At 35.7% G+C, this 20,690-nt stretch overlaps 1 protein-coding gene across 2 annotated transcripts; it reads left to right on the top strand.

Annotated features, from left to right (window-relative positions):
- The first annotated feature begins 10,836 nt into the window (after positions 1-10,836).
- Positions 10,837-13,424, top strand: LOC104597931 (uncharacterized). Of its 2 annotated transcripts, none has more exons than XM_010259729.3 (2): positions 10,837-11,056; positions 11,716-13,424. In XM_010259729.3, exon 2 carries the CDS (start codon positions 11,748-11,750, stop codon positions 12,921-12,923), a length of 1,176 nt encoding a protein of 391 aa, XP_010258031.1. In that variant the 5' UTR covers positions 10,837-11,056; positions 11,716-11,747; the 3' UTR covers positions 12,924-13,424. The 2 variants fall into 2 exon arrangements, with proteins under 2 accessions (XP_010258031.1, XP_010258030.1); XM_010259728.3 differs by having other exon boundaries at positions 10,840-11,056; positions 11,697-13,424.
- The last annotated feature ends 7,266 nt before the right edge of the window (positions 13,425-20,690 follow it).

The raw sequence follows: 20,690 nt of genomic DNA on the forward strand, positions 1-20,690 counted from the left end.
TTAAAATGGGACACAAATGATAATGCTTCCCAAGTCATTTAGTGACTCGCTTTTACCCATTCAACATAATTCCATGGATCTCTTTTCACATAGGTTGGGTGTCCATCACTAATGACTTATGTAACGAGCTTCAACCCCATTCATACCGATGCCTCATAAACCACCTTAGAAGTTTGTGGTTTGGTTAATGAATCTGCAAGGTTCTTTTCAGACCTTACAAAATCCAGAGCGGTCATACCTTCGCCGAGGTATTGTCTTAACAGGTTATGTCTTAAGCGGATGTGCCTTCTTTTACCATTGTAAGTCTGGTTCTTGGCTCTGGCTAATGCTGCTTGGCTATCACAATGGAGAGATATAGACGGAACTGGTCATGGCCAAAGTGGTATATCTGTTAGTAAGTTCCTTAGCCACTCTGCTTCGGACCTCACTAATTCTAGCGCAATAAATTTGGCATCCATTGTTGAACTTGTATTACATGACTGCTTTACCGATTTCTACGATACTACTCCTCCACCTAAGGTAAACACATATCCACTGGTGGAAATACTATCATTTGAATCTGAAATCCAATTCGCATTAGTAAAGCCTTCTAAAACAGGAGGAAAACCTGAGTAGTGTATACCAAAATTTATAGTTCCTTTTAAATATTTTAATAATCTTACTAGAACTTATCAATGTTCATTTTCGGGATTATGAGTAAGCCAACTTAATTTTCCCACAGCTATAACTATGTCTGGTCTTGTGAAGTTCATTAAGTAAGACACAGATCCAATTATGCTTGCATGTTCCTTTTATGAAACAGGTTTTCCTACATGTTTCCTTAAATGAATACTACAGTAAGAGGTGTTTTAAACGGTTTAAAGTCATAGTGTCCAAATTTTCTAAGAATACTCTCTACATAGTGAGATTGGGAGAGAATGAAGTTTCCTTGTTGTTGATGGATTTTAATCCTCAATTACATTAACCTTACCCAAATCCTGGGTATCAAATTTGGACATTAGAAATTGTTTTGTTTCTTTAACTACCTTTAGACTTGTTCCCATTATTAGCATATCATCAACATATAAATAGATCGTGACTCCTTTATCATTTTCAAATTTTCTATAGGTGCATCTATCAGAATCATTTCTATTATATCTATTAGTTACTAGCACATTATCAAATTTTTCATGCCATTGTTTGGGAGTTTGTTTCAAGCCATACAGAGACTTAATTAATTTACATACTTTGTTTTCTTGTCCTGGCATTATGAAACCTTTAGGTTGCTTAATATATATTTCTTCTTCTAATTTCCCATTTAAGAAAGTTGTTTTTACATCCATTTGATGAACTACTAGTTTATAAATGGATGCTATGGCAAACAAAACTCTAATTGTAGTTAACCTTGCAACTAGGGAGTAGGTGTCAAGGAAGTCTATATCTTTCTTTTGTCTGAACCCTTTTGCAATTAATTTGGCCTTGAATTTATCTATCATACTATCTAGTTTTAATTTTTTCTTAAAAATCCATTTACAATCCAATGCCTTAGTTCCAGGTGGAAGATCTACAAGTTCTTAAGTGTGATTAGTAACTAGGGAGTCTATTTCACTTTTTATGGCTTCTTTCCAAAATACTGCATTAGGTGAAGTTACGGCTTCCTAATAAGTTACTGAGTCATTGTCCACAAAAAATGTGAGCATTCCGTCACCCAAGTTTGTTTATTTCTTTTATCTTTACTTCTCCTTAAGTCTGGTTCTTGATTCCTAAAATCAGTGTTGTCTTCATTAAGTGAAGTATTGATTCCTTGAGAACTCAAAAGTTCTTGGTTTCTGTTTTGGATTTGGGAATGTTCCCTATTTATTATTTCTTTTCTCCAAGGAAAAATGTTCTCAAAGAACTCTGCATCTCAAGACTCTATTATTGTGTTGTTTTCTACAACACTATCAATTGTTTTAATTACAAGGAACCGATAAGCTGCACTGTTTTTGTGTATATCCAATGAATACACAGTCACAGGCTTTCGGTCCTAATTTTTTTTCTTTTAGGTTCAGGTATTTCAACATTTGTTAGGCAGCCCCAAACTTTTACGTAGTTCAAACTAGGTTTTCTGTTATGCCAAAGTTCAAAAGGTATTTGTCCTTTCTTCTTGGATAGTATTCCATTGTATAAGTGATAAGCCATTAGGATTGCTTCCCCTTACAAGTTTAGAGGTGCACCTGAACTAATTAGAATTGCATTCATCATTTTTTTAGTGTTCTGTTAAGTCTTTCTGCATCCATTAGATTCAGGTTGATAAGGGTTTGTAGTTTCATGTATGATTCCATTTTTTTCAAAGAATATTTTAATGGTTTCTCCATCATATTCAGTCCCTCTATTTGTTCTAAGTCTTTTTATTTTCTTTCCTAACTGATTTTCTACTTCAGTTTTATAGTTTATAAAAACGTGATCAGCCCCATCTTTTGATATAAGTAGAACTACTTTTGCATATCTAGAGAAGTCATGTGTAAATGTTATATAGTATCTTTTCCCTCCTCTAGCTTCATGATATTTAAGGTCTCCTAGATCACTGTGTATGAGTTGTAATAATTCAATTTCTCTTTATACACTTTTATGAGGTTTCTTAGTGAATTTTGCTTCTACACATACTTGGCATTTTTCATTTGTGAAATTAATAGGAACATTCAAAACTCCTAATTTACATAACAATTTTAAATAGGGCACTACGATGTCCTAATCTAGCATGCCAAATATCAAAAGATTCAACAATATAAGCAAGAGAATAAACATTTTTATTCATAACAATATCAAAAATATTTAGTACAAATAGTCCACCAGCATTGTATTATTTTCCAATAAAAACATTATTTTTAATTAACACAGCATTGTCTGCTTAAAATGTGAGGTTCAGTCCTACTTTGTTGAGGAGTGCTCCCAATACCAAGTTTCGTTGGATCTCTGGCACATACAGCACATCATTTAACATCAGATTTTTCCTAAAGTCGATTTCAAGAGAAATTTTCCTTTTCCGTTGACCTTCGAAGTTTGTGAATTTTCCATGAAGACTTGCTCTCCCTCAGACTGAATTATATACTCATAGAAGGAGCTACGATCCCCACATATGTGCTTGGTAGCACCAGTGTCCAGTACCCACTCCTTTGACTTATCAACTAAGTTTGCCTCAATTACCATAGTTGCGATAACATCCTTAGTCAAATTGACTTTTGGTTTTCCAAAGTCCTTTTTTTTAGTACCAACAATCATTCTTGTAATGTCCAGGTTTGCCACATACATAACAATTTCCTTTCTTTTGTTGCTTCTTGAATTTCTTATCATTTTTTACATTCAGATTATTTTTGAATTTTGTATTTTTTTCCTCAACCATATTAGTTTTGGAAAACTGATCATCATCTCTTCTTTCTGTTATTTTCTTCTATTTTGATTTGAACCACTACTTGGTCCAAAGTACCGTCCTTTCTATTATGCTTCATATTAATCTTGAAATCATTCAATGTATGTGGCAATTTCTCTATGAGAGAACCGGCAATGAATTCATCTGATAGTATCATGCCTTCCTTTGCTAGTTCCCCCACAAGCACCTAAAACTCATCTATTTGGGCAAACACGTCAATGTCTTCTTTCATGGTGAAATGCAAGAATTGACAATTACGTATTTTTTATTTCCAACATTTTCCAAAGCATACTTATTCTCCAATGCATTCCAAATTTCATATGCAAAGTTATAGGAAGAGTAAACATTGTACAGTTCATTGGACAGACAGTTGAGGATATGGTTGGTGCAAAGGTGGTCGACCGTAGTCTAGTGTTCTGCAACAACAGAGCAGGCCGATTACTCCATGTTTAATGGCTTTGGTTAAATCAAAGCAAATGTTACCCTTAACTGCTCTAAGGCAAATAGCAGGCGTTGTCTCAAACACTTGTAGTTGGTTCCATTGAAGGGTTCAATCTTAAAGAAATCGGGAACTGTTGGCAGTATTCGGTTTCTCATGAAAGGGTTAGCAGAGATAGGTTCCATAAATGCGGTTTAAAGACTATTGGAAAAACGAGTAAAGAAGGCAGATGAAACTTATCGGTAATCGCTTTCCAAATCGAGAACTTTCAGGAGTGTGGTGTTGTAGAACTGCGAAACTGAGAGAAGGAGGGCTAAGTCGTGCCACTTAGTCACTCTCCTTAAAACCGCATTTGCCCCCTACGATGCAGCCGGGTGATTGCAAATTGATTGCCAAGATAAAACAGCCCACAGGCCATTGGTAGACGTGCACTCGCTTACCAAACATCCGCGAACCACAAAGAATTGATGTTCAGATTATTAGAGAAGAGAAGAGAAGAGAAGATTGTCGAAAAATGTTGGCATGTCATTGTTATGTAGACTGGGTCGACTAACACTCCTTTTATAGAGTGTTCTCAGACCCAAAAGGACACAGAGATGTCCTTTCAGACAAGGACCTCTTCAGAACAGTGCATCTGTTTGAAGAGACACAGAAAGGAAGAGACACGAAAAAGAAAAAGAAAAACATTTAAAAATTAAATTCGAAATTCAAAAGTTTAATTCAGTTAAAAGCAAAATCGATTCAATGCATCGCGTGCATGTACATGTACACGTACACGCACCCGTGCCCTCGCCCATGCCCCGACCTAGCCTGGCTCAGCACGCGCGTGTGAAAAGCACCCCAACCCCCCCTCACATGCATGGGATATCTGTAGTGCTTTCCTCCTATGGGTCCCTACCCATAGAGAGAGCAGAACTATAGATATACTCCACCTCTACTCCTTTCCCAAACAATGTGGGACAAGGAGTCTTCCCATGCACTCAAGAGTGGGAAGAGGAAAAGACAAAAATTCAAAAACAAGGAAGAGACAGATTATTGGAATTTTGAATCTCCCTCCAACAAGAAAGATGAATGAGAGGGGAGTGGAGGAAAGACGATGAACAATACAAATGAGAATTTTTTTCCAAGTTAACTGACGAACGTTAACGAGGGGGTCTTTGTCTAACGATCAAAGTTTAAGAGGGTCTTTGTCGCAAAAAAGTATAAGAGGTCTTTATCTTTGTTACAGACCCCATAGTACGGGGGGGTTTATGTAATTTACCCCAAAAAAAATTCAACCAAATAAAATGCAGCCCAAGGGGGATAGAAACTTCGGTATTTGCCTTTTCCCTATCACAAATCAATGTTTTAATCATTAGGGGTGAGAAAAAAAACCAAAAACCAAACCGACTGGAAAAACTTGCCAAACCAAATCGAAAAATCGGTTAATCGAACCGATCAATTCAGTTTTGGTTTGGTGTTTTTAAAAAACTGAAGGTACCGGTTCAGTTTCGGTTAATTAATATAGAAAATCGGCGGTTAACTGAACCAACCGATATACACATATATTATTTATTTTATATATTTATGTATATTATATATTATTTATTATTTAAAATATAATAGTTTATATATTTATAATTTTTATTATATATTTATATATATTTTTATAATATATATTGTAAAAATAAAAAAACGGAAAAACCGACAGTTAACCAAACCGGTTAACCGACTGGCTTTGATTTGGTTCCGGTTATCGGTTTTCCAAAAACTGGTAATACCGGTTCGGTTCCAAAATATGCCCATGATTTATTTAACCAAACTATGAGCACCCCTATTAGTCATGGATGCACTCGATACGCGGAAGGAAGATCACAAAATCGGGCCTTAGCCCAAATTTTAGGAGAACAAACAATGATCCATGTGAGTACCCTAGGAAAATTGAATTTTGAATGTAAAATACAAGTATGGGATGTCATAGAAGCGGCATGTGAATACTCAAACACTATGATTGTTACTGAAGCATATTCAAAGCTGATTATTGATTGCCTAAGGAAGACTCAATCTTTATGGGGAATAAAAAATTTGATAGGAATGCTTGCACATGCTTATAAGAGGCTAAGACCACTCACGTTCATGCATGTATAGAGGGAGGCCAAAGAAGCTGCTGATTGGTTAGCAAATGAAGAATGTTTGGATTGATAGAAACAGAAAGTTGAAGAAAATTCTTGGCAAAACCAAATGCAGCATTATAATATCTCATAAAAGGATGTTATGAGATAAGGACCATTGAAATAATATTAGATATTAACTATCCTTGTATTTCACTTATTAAATCTAATTATTACATTTTGGATGTAGTCATTTTCTCATAATTTTTAAGGGCCATTACTTGGTGTAAATGGTAAGGTTTCAGGCTGCAGGCAAGTGTGAGAATGCAGATTGACATCTGAAAGTGGCCACTTTGTGCTAAAAAATGCCAAAGGTTAGGATCATATTCAGTCTACCCCTCAACCAAAAAAAAATCTGGGACCAATGGCATTTTTAGTAGTTGAATACATTTTATGATTTTATCCTCAAAGCTTTTTGGTTAGTTCATGTTTGCATAGCAATCTCTATTTAACATTTATAGCCAATACTAGTTTTGTGTATGGGCAAGGAATTGGAGGGCCTCCCTTATTCCTTAAGATCATTATTGTTGTTGGTTAAGTAAGACAGGACCAACAACTCAATATTAATAGTGCATACATGCATCCCTCTACTGCACATGATTGATCTGCTAGCACGAGGTCATTAAGACTATGTTTGGTTTGATAGAAAATAAGAGAAAATTCTTAAGAACTGTTACAAATTTTTTCTCAAATTTCTGTTTCTCTCTTATTTCCTACCCAATCCAAACAGTGACCAAGTCTAACTGGTCCAACTCCACGTACTCTCTCTCTCTCTCCATTTTGAATAATACCCTTTAATTATAAAAGTGACCCAGTATTACAACTTTTTTCTGTTTATGACAATTGATGAGAGCAACTCCTTAACTAGCTAGTTGGGGCATTGTTCCAAGACAGCAGATTGATGTTGCCATGTTCATTGCCCATGCCTCCATTTTTTTTTGGACCCATGCTTGCAATTGTATCCACGAACTGCCAATGCTGTGGAGTCCTGCATTGCCAAATAGGTCTTATCAACAAGACTTCAACTGTCACCTCTGTTTCTTAAAGACTAGATTGCCATCTAACAAACGGGCCCTAAAGTGCCACTTCCAAAATACTATCATCATCACCCTAACTAACATCATAGTCAGTATTCAGTATCACCATCATCTTAGAGAGAGAGAGAACCCTTCATTAATCTCTATTATTGGTTGGGAGGGGATACTTCACCATGGTACCCACATGGGGGATGAGGAAAATTTATTTTTTCTGTAGGCCGTGACAGTGACAGTACAAACCCTAGGAGATAAAAGGGGGAGGAGTGAATGACAGACGTAATCAAAGCAGCACCAAAGATAAATGCGTGCTGTGAAACAGTGCAAGTGTGAACTGTGAATAAATCCAAAGGTCGCAGAGAAAGAGAAACTGCACGTCCCTTCTGCAACACAGAAAAAAGGAAGGATATTAAATAATGCTTTTGCTTGCTGCTAGCTCTTGCTACTATGTTATTTCATTATTTGACATCCTTCTTTTTCTTTACAAAGTGGCCCCCCCTTACGTACGCTTTCCTTCTACCTTCCTGCTTTCCTCTACTTTCTATCCTAATTTCTTGCAGTTCTTCCCTCTTTTCAGAAAGAGAAAGAGAGAGAGAGATTCACAAGTACTGAGGAATGAGAAGTGGGATTTCTCTTAAAAATTTCAACACAGACAAAATGAATTTTTTGGTTAAAATCGAGACACGTATCTTAAGGATTCTTGGTGATTTTGTTTCCATTTTAATTTCCTAAACTATTTGGTGTGGTTGCACCAAAACTTGGGCAAGATGAAGATATCTATGACTGTGACCACTTCACTACTCTCTTTTTGGGAGCTTATTAGACTTAGATAACTAGTTGGGGAAAAGAGAAACTAAAGAGAGCCTTGTTGGCTTAGTTTGAGTCTTTCCCTCAAGATCAGTCCTTTGTTGTTCCACTTGTGGAGGGGAATTTTCAGTCTGATTAGCCAATTAATGGTTATCTGCCAAGAACTGCTGTCCGAAAAGCGGGGACCTTACCAATTAATAATTTTAATTTGGTATCCTAAAACGAAGAACATTAAGATTTCTTGAGATTCACACCATTTTCTTTTTTTTTTTCATTCAGACTTAGTTTTCTGTTTGTTTGTTTGCAAAGAAAAATGGCCTTTTTGTAATTCCTTTGAGAGAAATGAAGAAGAGTAGTTACAAAATTTTCATGCAAAACGAACACAAAACACTCGATTCTGTGTGCTCATTCTAAATCCAGACAAAGAAATTCAAAACCCAGAAAAGAGGTAGCATTAAAAGTTCTCTTATTCATCCTCAATCTGTTAAGTCCTTTTCTCTGCCCACTGTTTATTCAGTGTACCAGTACTGCACTACTGTTGCTGCTAGCTGCAACCTGGAAACCCTTTTTGATGTATTTGCTTTGCTACTTTAAGAAGGGGCAGATTCTGGGTCTTAGCATCTCCTGTTATACCATGCATGAAAAATCGAGTGTATATCCATTTTTGATTGGTGTAACTGCAGCCCCAGGACATTGATGATAGTCGTGAACACCGAACACTTCCAACTTATTTTTCTTGGTTCACACAGAAGAAGAGATCTCAGCTTTTCATATTTCCAACAAACCAAATCTCTTTTTCCTTTGGTTTTTCTCTGGTTCTTGTAGACATAGATTAAGATTACAGTGGTTTGGTGCAATGAGACCCTATAGAAGGGGTTGTCATGTCTTCTTTTGTTCTTTCTTTGCATAAGAAGAGATGTAAATGTTGAGGTATGGATTATACTGATGAAGTAATTCTATCTCTTTCAGCAGGTTGTGACAGGCCAATGTATTTTATTGAAGAAAGCTCACATAGGCTGTTCTAATGTTAACAATGAATTGAATACTCTTATTGGATGTGTACTGCTGGTTACTTCTGGTTTCACAAGGTAAGATGGTGAGTTTAGGTTTTGGGCTTACATTTTTGTTTGCATGAAGATCAGGCACAAGTGAATATAGCATATATATGAAGCCTGTGAAGGCTGCGCCACATTCATTGGTAATTGAAGTGATTGACAAAACTTACTCGTTGAAGTAAGATGTCTACCAGCTGGGTTCTGAGGTTCACATCACCTCCTGCTATATGAGGAAGATCAGAGGTTAGTTCTAGGCATAAGAATATTCAGGATCCACTACTTATTCATTCTAGGGTAAGAAACCTGCAGGATGTTTTTCTATGATCTTTGATAGAAAAAAAAAAACCAGATGACAATCCCCCAGAAGAACTGGAAAGAATGTTACATATTGCATCTACAATGGAGGATAGAGGCCACGAAAAATGATTGCCATATTTCCAATGAATGAGAGATTTTTCTGGTTCCAGCTGTTGGTTTCAACTTTCCATGAAATCATATTGTTCAACAGACAACAATGGAAAGTTGTGTGGTCCTTACTCTATTTGGTGGATGCTACAAAGAAATTAGGTTGGTCCTTCGCCTACAAGGGTGCCTCTTAGTGGTTTAGGTAGTTATCATCCACATCAAGACGGTAAAGTTCTGCAGTATAGACCACAGCTTTGGAGAGCCATATGAATGAATGATTTTATTGTTGTTTCTTTATTTCTTTATATACAGTTCATTTCTAACTTGAAATCTAATTGTGAATTTTCTCCATTGTCATTTTTTATCTAAACTATTGTGGTGTTTCTTGTTGTATTTCTTAGCTTGCAATAGCAACTACTTGATACATATGGGAGCATCATCCAATAATTGAAATCAAGGTTCAAAGTATCAACATGCTTGATACTATAATCACTTTGATCCTCCCTTTTCTTGAACATTTTCAGTTGATTATTAGCACTTTAAACCCATTAAATAGGCCTAACTCTAAGGCCCCGTTCGCTTTTCAGTAAATTATTTACCTAGGTAAATGTACTTACTCGGGTAAGTGTTTCCCAGGAAAGACTTACCCAGGTATAAGTGCATTTACCCATGTTCTTTTATTTCCCATGTAAATAAGGCAATGGCCATTTTAACCATAAAAATCAATTATTAAAAGGGGCATTTTTGTCCCATTCAAGTGTTGGCAATTTTCTCCTAGGTGGGAAAGTTATTTACCCACCTAGGATACCTAGGAAAATAAACTTTCCCTGGTCCCCACATAAATCTAAAAAAAGAACATGGGATTCTTGGTCAATGGGAATCAAAATCCCATTGACCAACTTCCCCCTTACTGCCAATCAACCACTATCACAAAAGAGGTTACCAATCAAGTGCTATTCATCAAAATTCACGAGGTGCTTTGATTGGTCAAAGCGCTCCCAGTACCACGTCTTTCCGATATCATAGATTTTCCCTAATTAAAATCATTTAAGAGTTCTTGACAATATAATGCAAAAATTTTCTGTTGAGAATGCCATATTAGGGTTTAATGGGATGGGAATCGTCCATCACTTCTTCAATCCATGCTTGCTAGAGTTAATTTAAAATGCTTTTGGTACTTGTCTAGAAGGCTACAGGCATCACTTTTATCATATGTAAAATGGTCCCAAGTTGAAGTTACCATCTATAGTGCCTTTGTACTACTCTTGAGATGTTTACCCAAGCAATTACACTCTTGTATTAACATGGTAATATAATCCTTGCAAAAATAAAATACAAAATACAGGAAAGAGATTAGGTGGGTGAAAGGAAGGTAAGCTCAACTTATTTATTAAGGCAATGGAATCTCAGTAATTAATAAAACTGACAGAAAGGAAATGGAGATAAAGGACAATTGGCCCATTTATTTGACAGGTGTCAATTTATGCGACATGGTTGCAAATACACCATATCTTTTTCTTTTTCCTTTTCTTTATCTTGGAACATGCTTCATGGAATTCGTCCATCTCTTTCTTAAATTTGCTGACTTCTGCAGCAAGTGTATTCTCTAGGGAAAAAAATGTTTCTAGCTTGAAATCACTGCACAAATTTGTTTCAATTCAGTTGCAAATTCAGAGGAGCTAGATTCAACAGTGCTGTGGTATTATCATCCTTCTCTTGTATAAACCCTAGAGAATCAGACCTCGATTTGCTGCAGGCCATCAAACTTTCTTCCACTTGTAAGTTCCTTTGATAACCCTAGCTCTTCGTATGAGTAGAGAATAGACCAGACTATTCACTGCCATGAGTATGATTTTGTTGTTTACAATGAAGGCATGTACATCTTGTTAACAAGTTTTACATCTTCTACTGAATATCTCATTTCTCTACTTGGTATCCAAGATTATAGTTTTTCAGTTTTTCCTTCTATGATTACAGATCCTAACTTAAGTGTTCCTGCAATCTTTAGTCACTATTGCTGAATTGTCCAACTCCTATCACATGGTAGTTAGCATAAATTTCAAAATAATAATTAGAACTACCCATGCTTATTTATTCTTCTCTTCACCCCTTTCTGTGTAGTGCTTGTAAAGCTATATAATGAGTTATATAAAGAAAGCATTGCAAAGTAATGTTTATTTTTTGGGATTAATTCTTTTTTCCAAGACACTACATACAACATATAGTTCAATTGTTGAAAGGGAAATTGTCCTATTGTTACTTAAATCTGTATATTAGGAAAATAACACACAAGAAGAATAGATTTGGTGATGTTTTTGTTTTCTTCATGTGTTGAGAAGTAGGATCATGAAATTCATGCAACAAATCCCATATGATAATTAATATGGAAAGAAAGAAGACTAACCTATTGCCTTAAAGAATTTTCTTGTTGATTCAGTTGTGGTTGCTCATGATGAAGAGAGGAATAAAATGATCACAAGTTCAAGAGAGAAAGATTTTCAAGCAAAGCAGGAAGACAACACCAACTATGGCAAGGTCACCATGGCCTCATCCTCTTCAAGATCATGGTCATCAGCACTGAAGGATCCACGGATTGTTCGAGTCTCGCGTTCTTTTGGAGGAAAAGACAGGCATAGCAAAGTGTGTACCATAAGAGGATTGAGAGACAGGCGTGTTAGGCTTTCAGTGCCTACTGCTATTCAATTGTATGACCTTCAGGACAGGCTTGGGCTTAATCAACCCAGCAAGGTAGTCGACTGGTTGCTTAATGCTGCTAAAGATGAAATTGATGAACTTCCTCCACTCCAAATTCCACCAAACTTTTGTCAATATCCTCAGTCTTTGGTGGTTCCTCATGAAGTAAGTGCATCTCAATCCTCTCTTGCTTCCCTTGTTGATGCAAACTCGGAGTATCTAAAGGATGGTGGAGCTCACTCATTATTGCTTGCTAAGGGAGGGTTTAAGATCACTAACAATGTTGATGGGGAAGATCAAACGCTGTCACCCAGGTCAACATATTGGAACCCAAGTGCTCCTTCTAGGGCTAAATGTAAGGAAGTTGCACGAGAAACAGTACCCACTGAGAAACCCTACTGGATGAAAAGAAATGGACAAGAAAATCAAGAAGGAGGTCTTGAAGGTCAGAGTGCACAATTGTCATCTCATAACTCTTTTCCTAGAGTCAATAATAATCATGTCTCCTTACCAGGGTTCCTAAACAATGCAATGCCATGCAATTCCTATTATCATTTGGAGCCTTCAAATTTATCTCTGTCTCATATAGGGAGCCAAGGGCACTCATCAGAAGATCCCCTTAGCTACAATTTTATATCATTGTCATCATCCTCATTGTCACTACCAACTGGGTCTCAACTATTGGTGTGCCCATCTGGATCAACACCATCTTTTCTTCCTCCATTAATCACTGCTTCAATGGAGTGCGGTCCTAGCAGACAAGTCAACCACTTTCAGATGTTGAGCCCTAGTTCACAAAACCAACTACCAAATTCTCTTGCACAATCCGCTTACTCATCAACAGGTCCACCCGTTAGACCCTTCCAATTGAGCATAAACCCTAAGTTTCTTCATTCTCAGAACAATAATGGGAGCCAGCAACCAAATAATAAGGACAACAGTGGCCCTTGAAGCATCCAATGCTAGCTAGCATATATAACAATATTACCTGCTCAAGTGTTTAGTTCCTGTATCAAACCAAGAATAACTACTGCAAGCTTTATATATATACTGATCATGCAGAATGCTTTCAAGGAAGGGTATTTGCTCAGGTTATATATATATTCTCTGCATTGGTGTAAGTATTCTTTAAATCCTGGCCGATTGAAGAAGCAAAGATATATACTGTCAGATATGTATTTTCTACATTGTTATCCTTCTATATATACTGTCATCAAATTTATCCAGGTTGCTTGCTTCATTCTGCAGCTGGGAACAGAATAGATAAGTAATAAACCGTGCAGCTAGCACATACCTCGTACCAGTAGGATTGAAGCAACATATATAAATTGTTTGATGATATTTGGATAAAAGTAATAAAGATGGCGACATCTATCTGTTGTAATATGCAGACTTGAGTTTGAACATCATTGTGGCTATAATACATTATATATGTTCTCTGTTGGGTTTGAATCATTGTGTCAAAAATGCAGTCAGCTGGTAAGCTGACCATCTCTCTCTCTCTCTCTCTCTCTCTCTCTCTCTCCATGCATGCGTCGATGCAAGCACGCAAAAGGCCTGTTGATCCACTAAAGTAATTTGGCCGGAAGAATTTCCAAGGTTTTGTTTTCGCTAAGCGCTGATGATGATGACCGACTTCTTCAAAACCCTGGAAGGTAGCGTCTAGTAGGCGACCGCAATTTCTTTTTGCTCTGAAATCTGTATCAATGTCGCGGCATAAACAAAGAATCAGAGAAAGTGTTCTCGAAGCTCCGAGATGGAAAAAGAAAGGGTGGAGACAGATGCTTGGTGTGTGAGTAAGACAGAGAAGAGATATCGTGGAACTATGAACAGTTCACATGATCCAAGAAAAATAAAGGGCGCAACGGCAAGTTGAATGTATATATATAGGGTTAAACGCTTTTTCTTGACAAACTGGTATCAAACAAAAAGTTGTCTGTGGACTCTGTCCTCTGAGAGAGGAGGAAATGGGGTGGGGCCCAAGAAAATTAGGGTTTCGGAGGTTGTGGTCCTGTTCTCTATTCAAGAAATAGGACCACATACTTTCACGTTTGGTCCCCCTTGTTAGATACTTTACTTCAAATTCCATTTTATTTTAAGATCTGACTTAGAGTCTAGAGATGGAGAGATGTGTCAACTGGCTGAGTATGAGTTGGGTTTTGCACGGCAGTAGGGGTGGATTTTAGTGGAGCTGAACCAAATATTTAGCTATTTATTTAGTTATTTGAATTCAGTTTGGCAAAAGAAAAAAACAAAAAAAAAAAAGGTTCAAGCTTAATTCGAGCTATAAATATAAGCTTAAATTTAGCTTGGCTCTGAATCTCGTATATTCAAGTTCAGCTCGGTTCAAGCTCAATAGTGATCCAAACTTTATAAAAAATTAAAAATTAAAATATTATATAATAAAAGTTTAATTAAACTTGCGAGTTTCATGAATTGAATTTCATTGGGCTCGAGTTTGGTTCAATTAACAAATGAACCTATAGGGCAAATAGTAATTTATCTTGGCTTCTGCAACTGTTTACATTGTCTTTGAAACTGGAAAAGAACTCCATAGGGCAAATTGATGGTTTTTCCTAGAAGCAAGCTTAAATTATCAAAATTCACCCAAAATTGCAAAGCGACTCCATTTGTGTTCCCTAAAAAAATGAGAAAAGGGTTGCCACATTTTGGTCTCACAACACACAATAATTGAAATGCTTGATGCAATGCATTCTTTCATCCATTCAGAAAGAAATTAAGATAATAATGTTCTGCTAGCTTATTGCCACTAGGGTTAGAAGCTGCCAAACCCTACTGTTATCTGGGCCAAATTATATGTTGGACTAGATGTGTTGATAGGGTTGGGGTGAATAATAATTCCTTTTTTTTTGGTAAAAGATGGATAATAAAATGAATTTAAATGAATGGAATGCTTACATGGTTGGTATGGGTCAAGAATTGTAACTCCTTGTACAACAGTACAAGTTAGTCTTTATAGACAACCTATCAATCAAGTAGCAATTTTCCATCAAGGTTCAAAAATTTGGATTTTTGGATTTTCCGGTGTTTTAATGAAATTGTTTTTTTCAATGATTAAACAATATAAAAATAAGTCTAAAATTAAAATTTTGAAAAAAAAGCTAAAAACATAATAAAAAGTATAAGGTACAAAGTATTGCTATTTTGAACGTTTTTCTCCATGAATATATTTGTATCTTAGTTTGTATAATTCTTAGCTAGCACACACACATTAACACATACACATAAACATCATACGATTACTTAAGAAAGTGCTTTTGTTTTTTACTTTAAAATTGCATATATTCCTTAAAAATATAGTTAATTAAAAGTACTTTTTGTGGTACATTCTCTACACATTTTGCAGTATGGAAGCGGATACCCCACTTCATGAGAGCAACATAAAAAAAATATCTGCATAAAGCAGAGCTATTATCCTTTCCGTCCACCATTTGATATCACATGCAATGCACATACCTTCCCACTTGGTAGAACCGTAGAATAAACTATAAAAGAACTAGGGGTGCAAATGGGTCAGATTCGAGATCCGATCCTATTTGGTCGAATTCGGATCATCCATGTTTGGATCTTTGGATTGGTTCAGATTCGGATCCCTTCTTATCCGATTCGAGAAGATCTGATTCGATATATTATATATTTATAAAAAAATATGTATATATATGATGAAAATAATTAAAAATAATTATATTTTATTTAAATTAGTATATATATTTTATTTTTATTTTAACAATTTATTAATTTTTAAAGAAAACAAATCGAATCGGATCAGATTCGAAGATCTGACTTACCGATAGGATTCAAATTCAAATTGAGTCCTATAAGATCCAATCTGGTTTTTGGATTAAATTGGACCCGACATAAATTCGGATTGCATTTAAATATACCCCAGTTCAACTCCGATCTGATCCGTTTGCATCCCTAAAAGGAACGTAGTTTAGATTTTTTTTTTTTTTTTGGCTTGAGAATATGTTTTGATCAACAAAGACACCTTCAAGTCAAAAGTTCCAAAATTCATAGGTTGGTTGAAGTTGTAGGTCATAAAGGTCGGCTAAAACCCAAAATGTAGATGCCTTGGTTTGTTCTAGTTCCATCTAAGATTCATCTTTATAGGTGGTTCACATTAACATCAGCATATATAGGCTATAAAAACAACCATAAGATGGTGATTGGTGAATTCGTGCATGCATGTCTGGTATAAAGTATCGATACATACAAAATGAAAATTTGGCATTGCATGCATTTCTGAAGGGAAATATTTTAATCTTTTTAATTTTTTTTAAGGTTGATGTGTTAAGAATGAGAATGTTAGGTGGACTTCCAATGTATAAACATAAAGACAACCCCTAAATCCATGTAAATATGTTGTGATATCTTGAACCTTGGATTCTTCATTGTTGTCAATATTCTAGCAGAACTTATGCTGACATTCTTTTATTGACTTATTCCATTGGTTTTAAAAAAAGGTAAAATATAAAAACCTCCCCTGAAATTTATGACATTCTTATAAATATTTCCTAAAATTTCACTTTAACAAAAACCTCCCTTATAGTTTTGAAAAAACCCGCAATTCTGTCATTCTCTCAACAACAAAATCTTGAACTTATGAAATCGCCCTTACTACTAATCAGGGCATCTCTCTACATAATTCAAAATGTTAGATTTGCCCTTTAAAATTTTATTGTAGTTGACAGGGTTTATAGAGTAAAATTAATTTACTCTTTTCAATTTGACCTATGGAACTTTTTTTAGTTAAAAGTTCTTTTAGGATATTTTAGTAAATACTAATATGGATTGATATACATAAGAGTAAAATGAGTATTTTTAAAAAACTAATGAATTAGGCCAATGTTTTTCACCTGGGACAATGATGAAAGAGAGGTAATTGCAGGTTTTTTTTTTCAAAACTACAAGGGAGGTTTCCATTAAAGTGAAACCTTGGGGGAGGGCTTTTACATTTTATCCTAATCCGAAGCATAGACAACCCAAAGGGAGGAACCAACAAAAATACAAACCCAGCTCTAGCAAAAACATTTAGGGGGCTTTCATTTTGTGGATTTTGAGAGGGGGGGAAGTTGGTTAATGGGATTGACCAAGAAACCTATATTCTTTTTTCAGATTTATGTAGGGACTAAGGAAAGTTTATTTTCCTTTGTATGGCTTACACTTACCGGGGTAAGTGATACCCATATCTCAGGTGGGTAAATAAGGCCATGTTTGGTATTGTTCCATGGAAACGTTTCTTATGTTCCAAATGTTCTCACGGATCAGAAATACGTTTAGATGCATTTTGTCACAAGAAATATCGTGTTTTGGAACAAGAACAAGTTGGTAGGAGTGTGTTTTTTTAGGCTCAATTTGGTTTGTGGGATGGGGATGAGAAAAAGAGAATATTCCAAAAATATTCATTTTTCTCTCATTTGTTTCAATGGAAATAGGGGGATGGGATGAGAAAAAAGTAGGATGCGAGATCCCAAAATTGTGCAATCGGGGTCTCACCAAAACAGTGCGACCCTGGTGGAAAAACATGAGAAAACTCAAGTTTCTTCATCTTCATCCTCCGCCCTGTAGCTGGTGCATCATCGCTGCTGGTAATCACCGCCACCACTACTGTTGGGTTTGCCCTTCTACCTTCTGCCACCACCACCTTCACTTTCTCCTTCCCTTCTAGTAACTGTCGCTACTATTGGTAACCACCATCGCTGCTACACCATGCTGCTGGTTACCACCGCTATTGGTAATCACCGCCACCACCGCTGTTGGGTTTGCCCTTCTACCTTCTTCCGCAACCATCACTGCTGGTAATCACCACTACCACCATTGCGTAATCTCCTTTGCCCTTCTACCTTTTGCTGCCACCACCATTGAAGATGTTTCCGCCATGGTAGAACCTAGATCAACGCAAGCACAGATCGGAGGTTTTCTGCCATGGTAGAACTTTGTTTTGTGATGATAATTTTCCTACTATTTTCCCATATAAAACCAAACAATGAAAAGTTAAATTTTTACACTTTTCCATCCCATCTTTTCCCATCCCACCCAAATCTTCTTACAAACTAGGGCTGCAAGTCGGGCTGGGTTAGGTCGGGTTGAGGCCAACCCTAACCCTAACCCAACCTGACCTTCAACCTGACCTACCCAACCCTAACATTAACCCTAACTAAATTCCTTCAACCCTAACCCAACCCAAAGTCAACTTCGGATTGGGCCCAACCCTACCTTCTTCTCATCCCTAAAAATCTTATAGAACTTCTTAATCTTAGATCTTAACTCAACTTTCATTACATATATTAATCCTATGTTTTATTAGTATTTGTTTGTTGATGTTTTTATTAGTTCTTTAAATACAAAATTCAGACAAAAAGTGTTTGAAATGACTATAGTTTATTATGATGACTTATAATAGATCTTTTATGGGCAGCAAACAACAGAGAAGAAATAAAGAATTAAATATTCAAAAAACATAAAATATGTTATCAAGGTTTTAGTATTTCCAATTAGTATTAAGTGAAGTGATTATCTTAAATGAAATAAATGATAATATGTGGTAGTGGCTATACAACTATCATGCATCTAAAAAAAAATCAATGGATGATCATGTATATAACATATATTTATATATGATATGTACTATAGAGTCGGGTTTGGGTTGGGTCGGGTTGCCCAAGGGTAACCCTAACCCAACCCAAAGTAAATCAGGTTCATAAATTTCAACCCTAACCCTAACTCGAGCATCAACCCGACCCAACTCATTTCAGGTTAGGTTCGGACTAATCCGACCCAAGTTGCAGCCTTACTACAAACCAAGCGGAGCCTTAGTAACAAAACTATCACTCCAACACGTCCTGCAGAACTGCTTGTTCCCACAACGTCAACTTAAAAAATTAACACATGTGGGTATTTCTCACATGTAAAGAGGGGTGTTAATATAATTTTGCTCAAATAAAAGAAACGTTGGGCACAACAAGCCATTGTCAGTTATCTCTTTACTTCCTCATCCCACTGTCGCACAGTCCATCAACCAAGAAAGAGTAGTTGGCCATAACTTTCTTCTTCTTTGCTTGTGGATTCACTGTCTTCATGAACCGTTGCCATTTGAAGAGTTTAAACCAGAGTTCAGCCTGAAAATAGCAACCAACGCACTGGAAAAAGGTAGAACTTCTTAAGTTCAACTCTCTTAGCCAATCCCCTTTCCAAAAGATAAACCCTATGTTTTGCTGAAATAAAAAAATCTAATGACTTGAATATATTGTAATTTTTCATTTTAGTTCGCTTCCATTCCTGATCCAAAAGAGAAAATTTTTCATTTTAATTTGTTCCCTAAAGTAGTAATCTAGAAATACTGGTTCCATTCATGATTTTGGAATAGGGATTAGTATTAATCCTCTCCCTCCCCTATTTGGTAGATAATATCCACGTTTTCTACAATTGAATCTTGGAATTTAATGTTTTAGTTTTCCTATATTGTAGAAATTAAGATCCTAAGAAGAGTCCCAAGTTTTATCATTCTATTGTTCATTGGATGTTACTCTTTTATAAGAAGTGTTTCAGCTCTATGTTATTGAGCAATTGCATCATCTAGTTTAAATTTGTTGAATTTAAAAGAGAAGTGCCTAATAAATTAGTAACTATTTATTATGATTTTTGTATCTATATTGATATGAAGAATTAATAATAAGAAAAATAGTATGGCTATCTAAACACCATTTCTATTTTTATAGAACGGAAATATGTTCTTTAAGAACAATTTGCCAAACAAGTAAGTTATTTTTTAGGAATAAATAAGAAACATGATTCTTGTTTTGGAGCAGGAATTTCTCTAAGAAGAGAAATAGGTAGGAACGATGCCAAACAGGGCTAAATTTTCCACTTGAGAGAAAGTTGCAAACACTTGGATGAGACAAAAATGTCCCATTTTAATAATAAAATTTTATGGCTAAAATGGTCATTGGATTATTTACATGGGAAATAAAAGAACATGGGTAATGCACTTACCCTGATAAATAACTTACCAAAAAGCAAACGGAGCCTTAAAACAACTTTACAAAACAAGAAAATTAATCAAGCATAATCCATCATGAGGACAAATTTGGTACTATTGCATGTGCCCTGTTGGCTGTCGCTAACTCCATTAACCTTTAAATAGGGTTGTATATTTGGTACCATTGCTGTTTCTATTTCAAACATTTTGAGTTTAGCAATACAAATTATTGTTTATGTCTTAAAACCATTTTATCTAAGAATTGGATAAAATTAGCAATACAAATTATTTCAAACATTTTGAGTTTAGCAATACAAACGTTTTAGGTAGAAACAATATTAAAACCTATGTGTATGTCTGGCATATAACACCTTGCCCTTGAAGGGGGCCAAAGCTGTCTTAAAACCCCCAAAAATGCCTCGAAATGCATTTATATTGGGTATTTTTATATGATTTAGCAGATTAAATTAGGTTTGATTTGTAATTAAACAAACCATTTTATCTAAGAATTGGATCTAACCCAATAAAACATTTTTGACAGCCTTTGTGTTAGGTTTTTTATTTGACTTAGGAAGCTAAACTAAAATTAATTTGCTATTTTAAAAATATGAGCTAACTTTTTAATCTGAATTAAGAAACAACTACAAGTGAAGAGATCTTATGGACCTGATTCAGGCCATAAGTAGGACCTATCTGGTTTTTGGTATATTCGATCTCTT

Source organism: Nelumbo nucifera, chromosome 4 (assembly GCF_055504915.1).
Source record: "Nelumbo nucifera cultivar China Antique chromosome 4, China Antique-T2T, whole genome shotgun sequence".
In the NCBI taxonomy this organism is placed as follows: domain Eukaryota; kingdom Viridiplantae; phylum Streptophyta; class Magnoliopsida; order Proteales; family Nelumbonaceae; genus Nelumbo; species Nelumbo nucifera.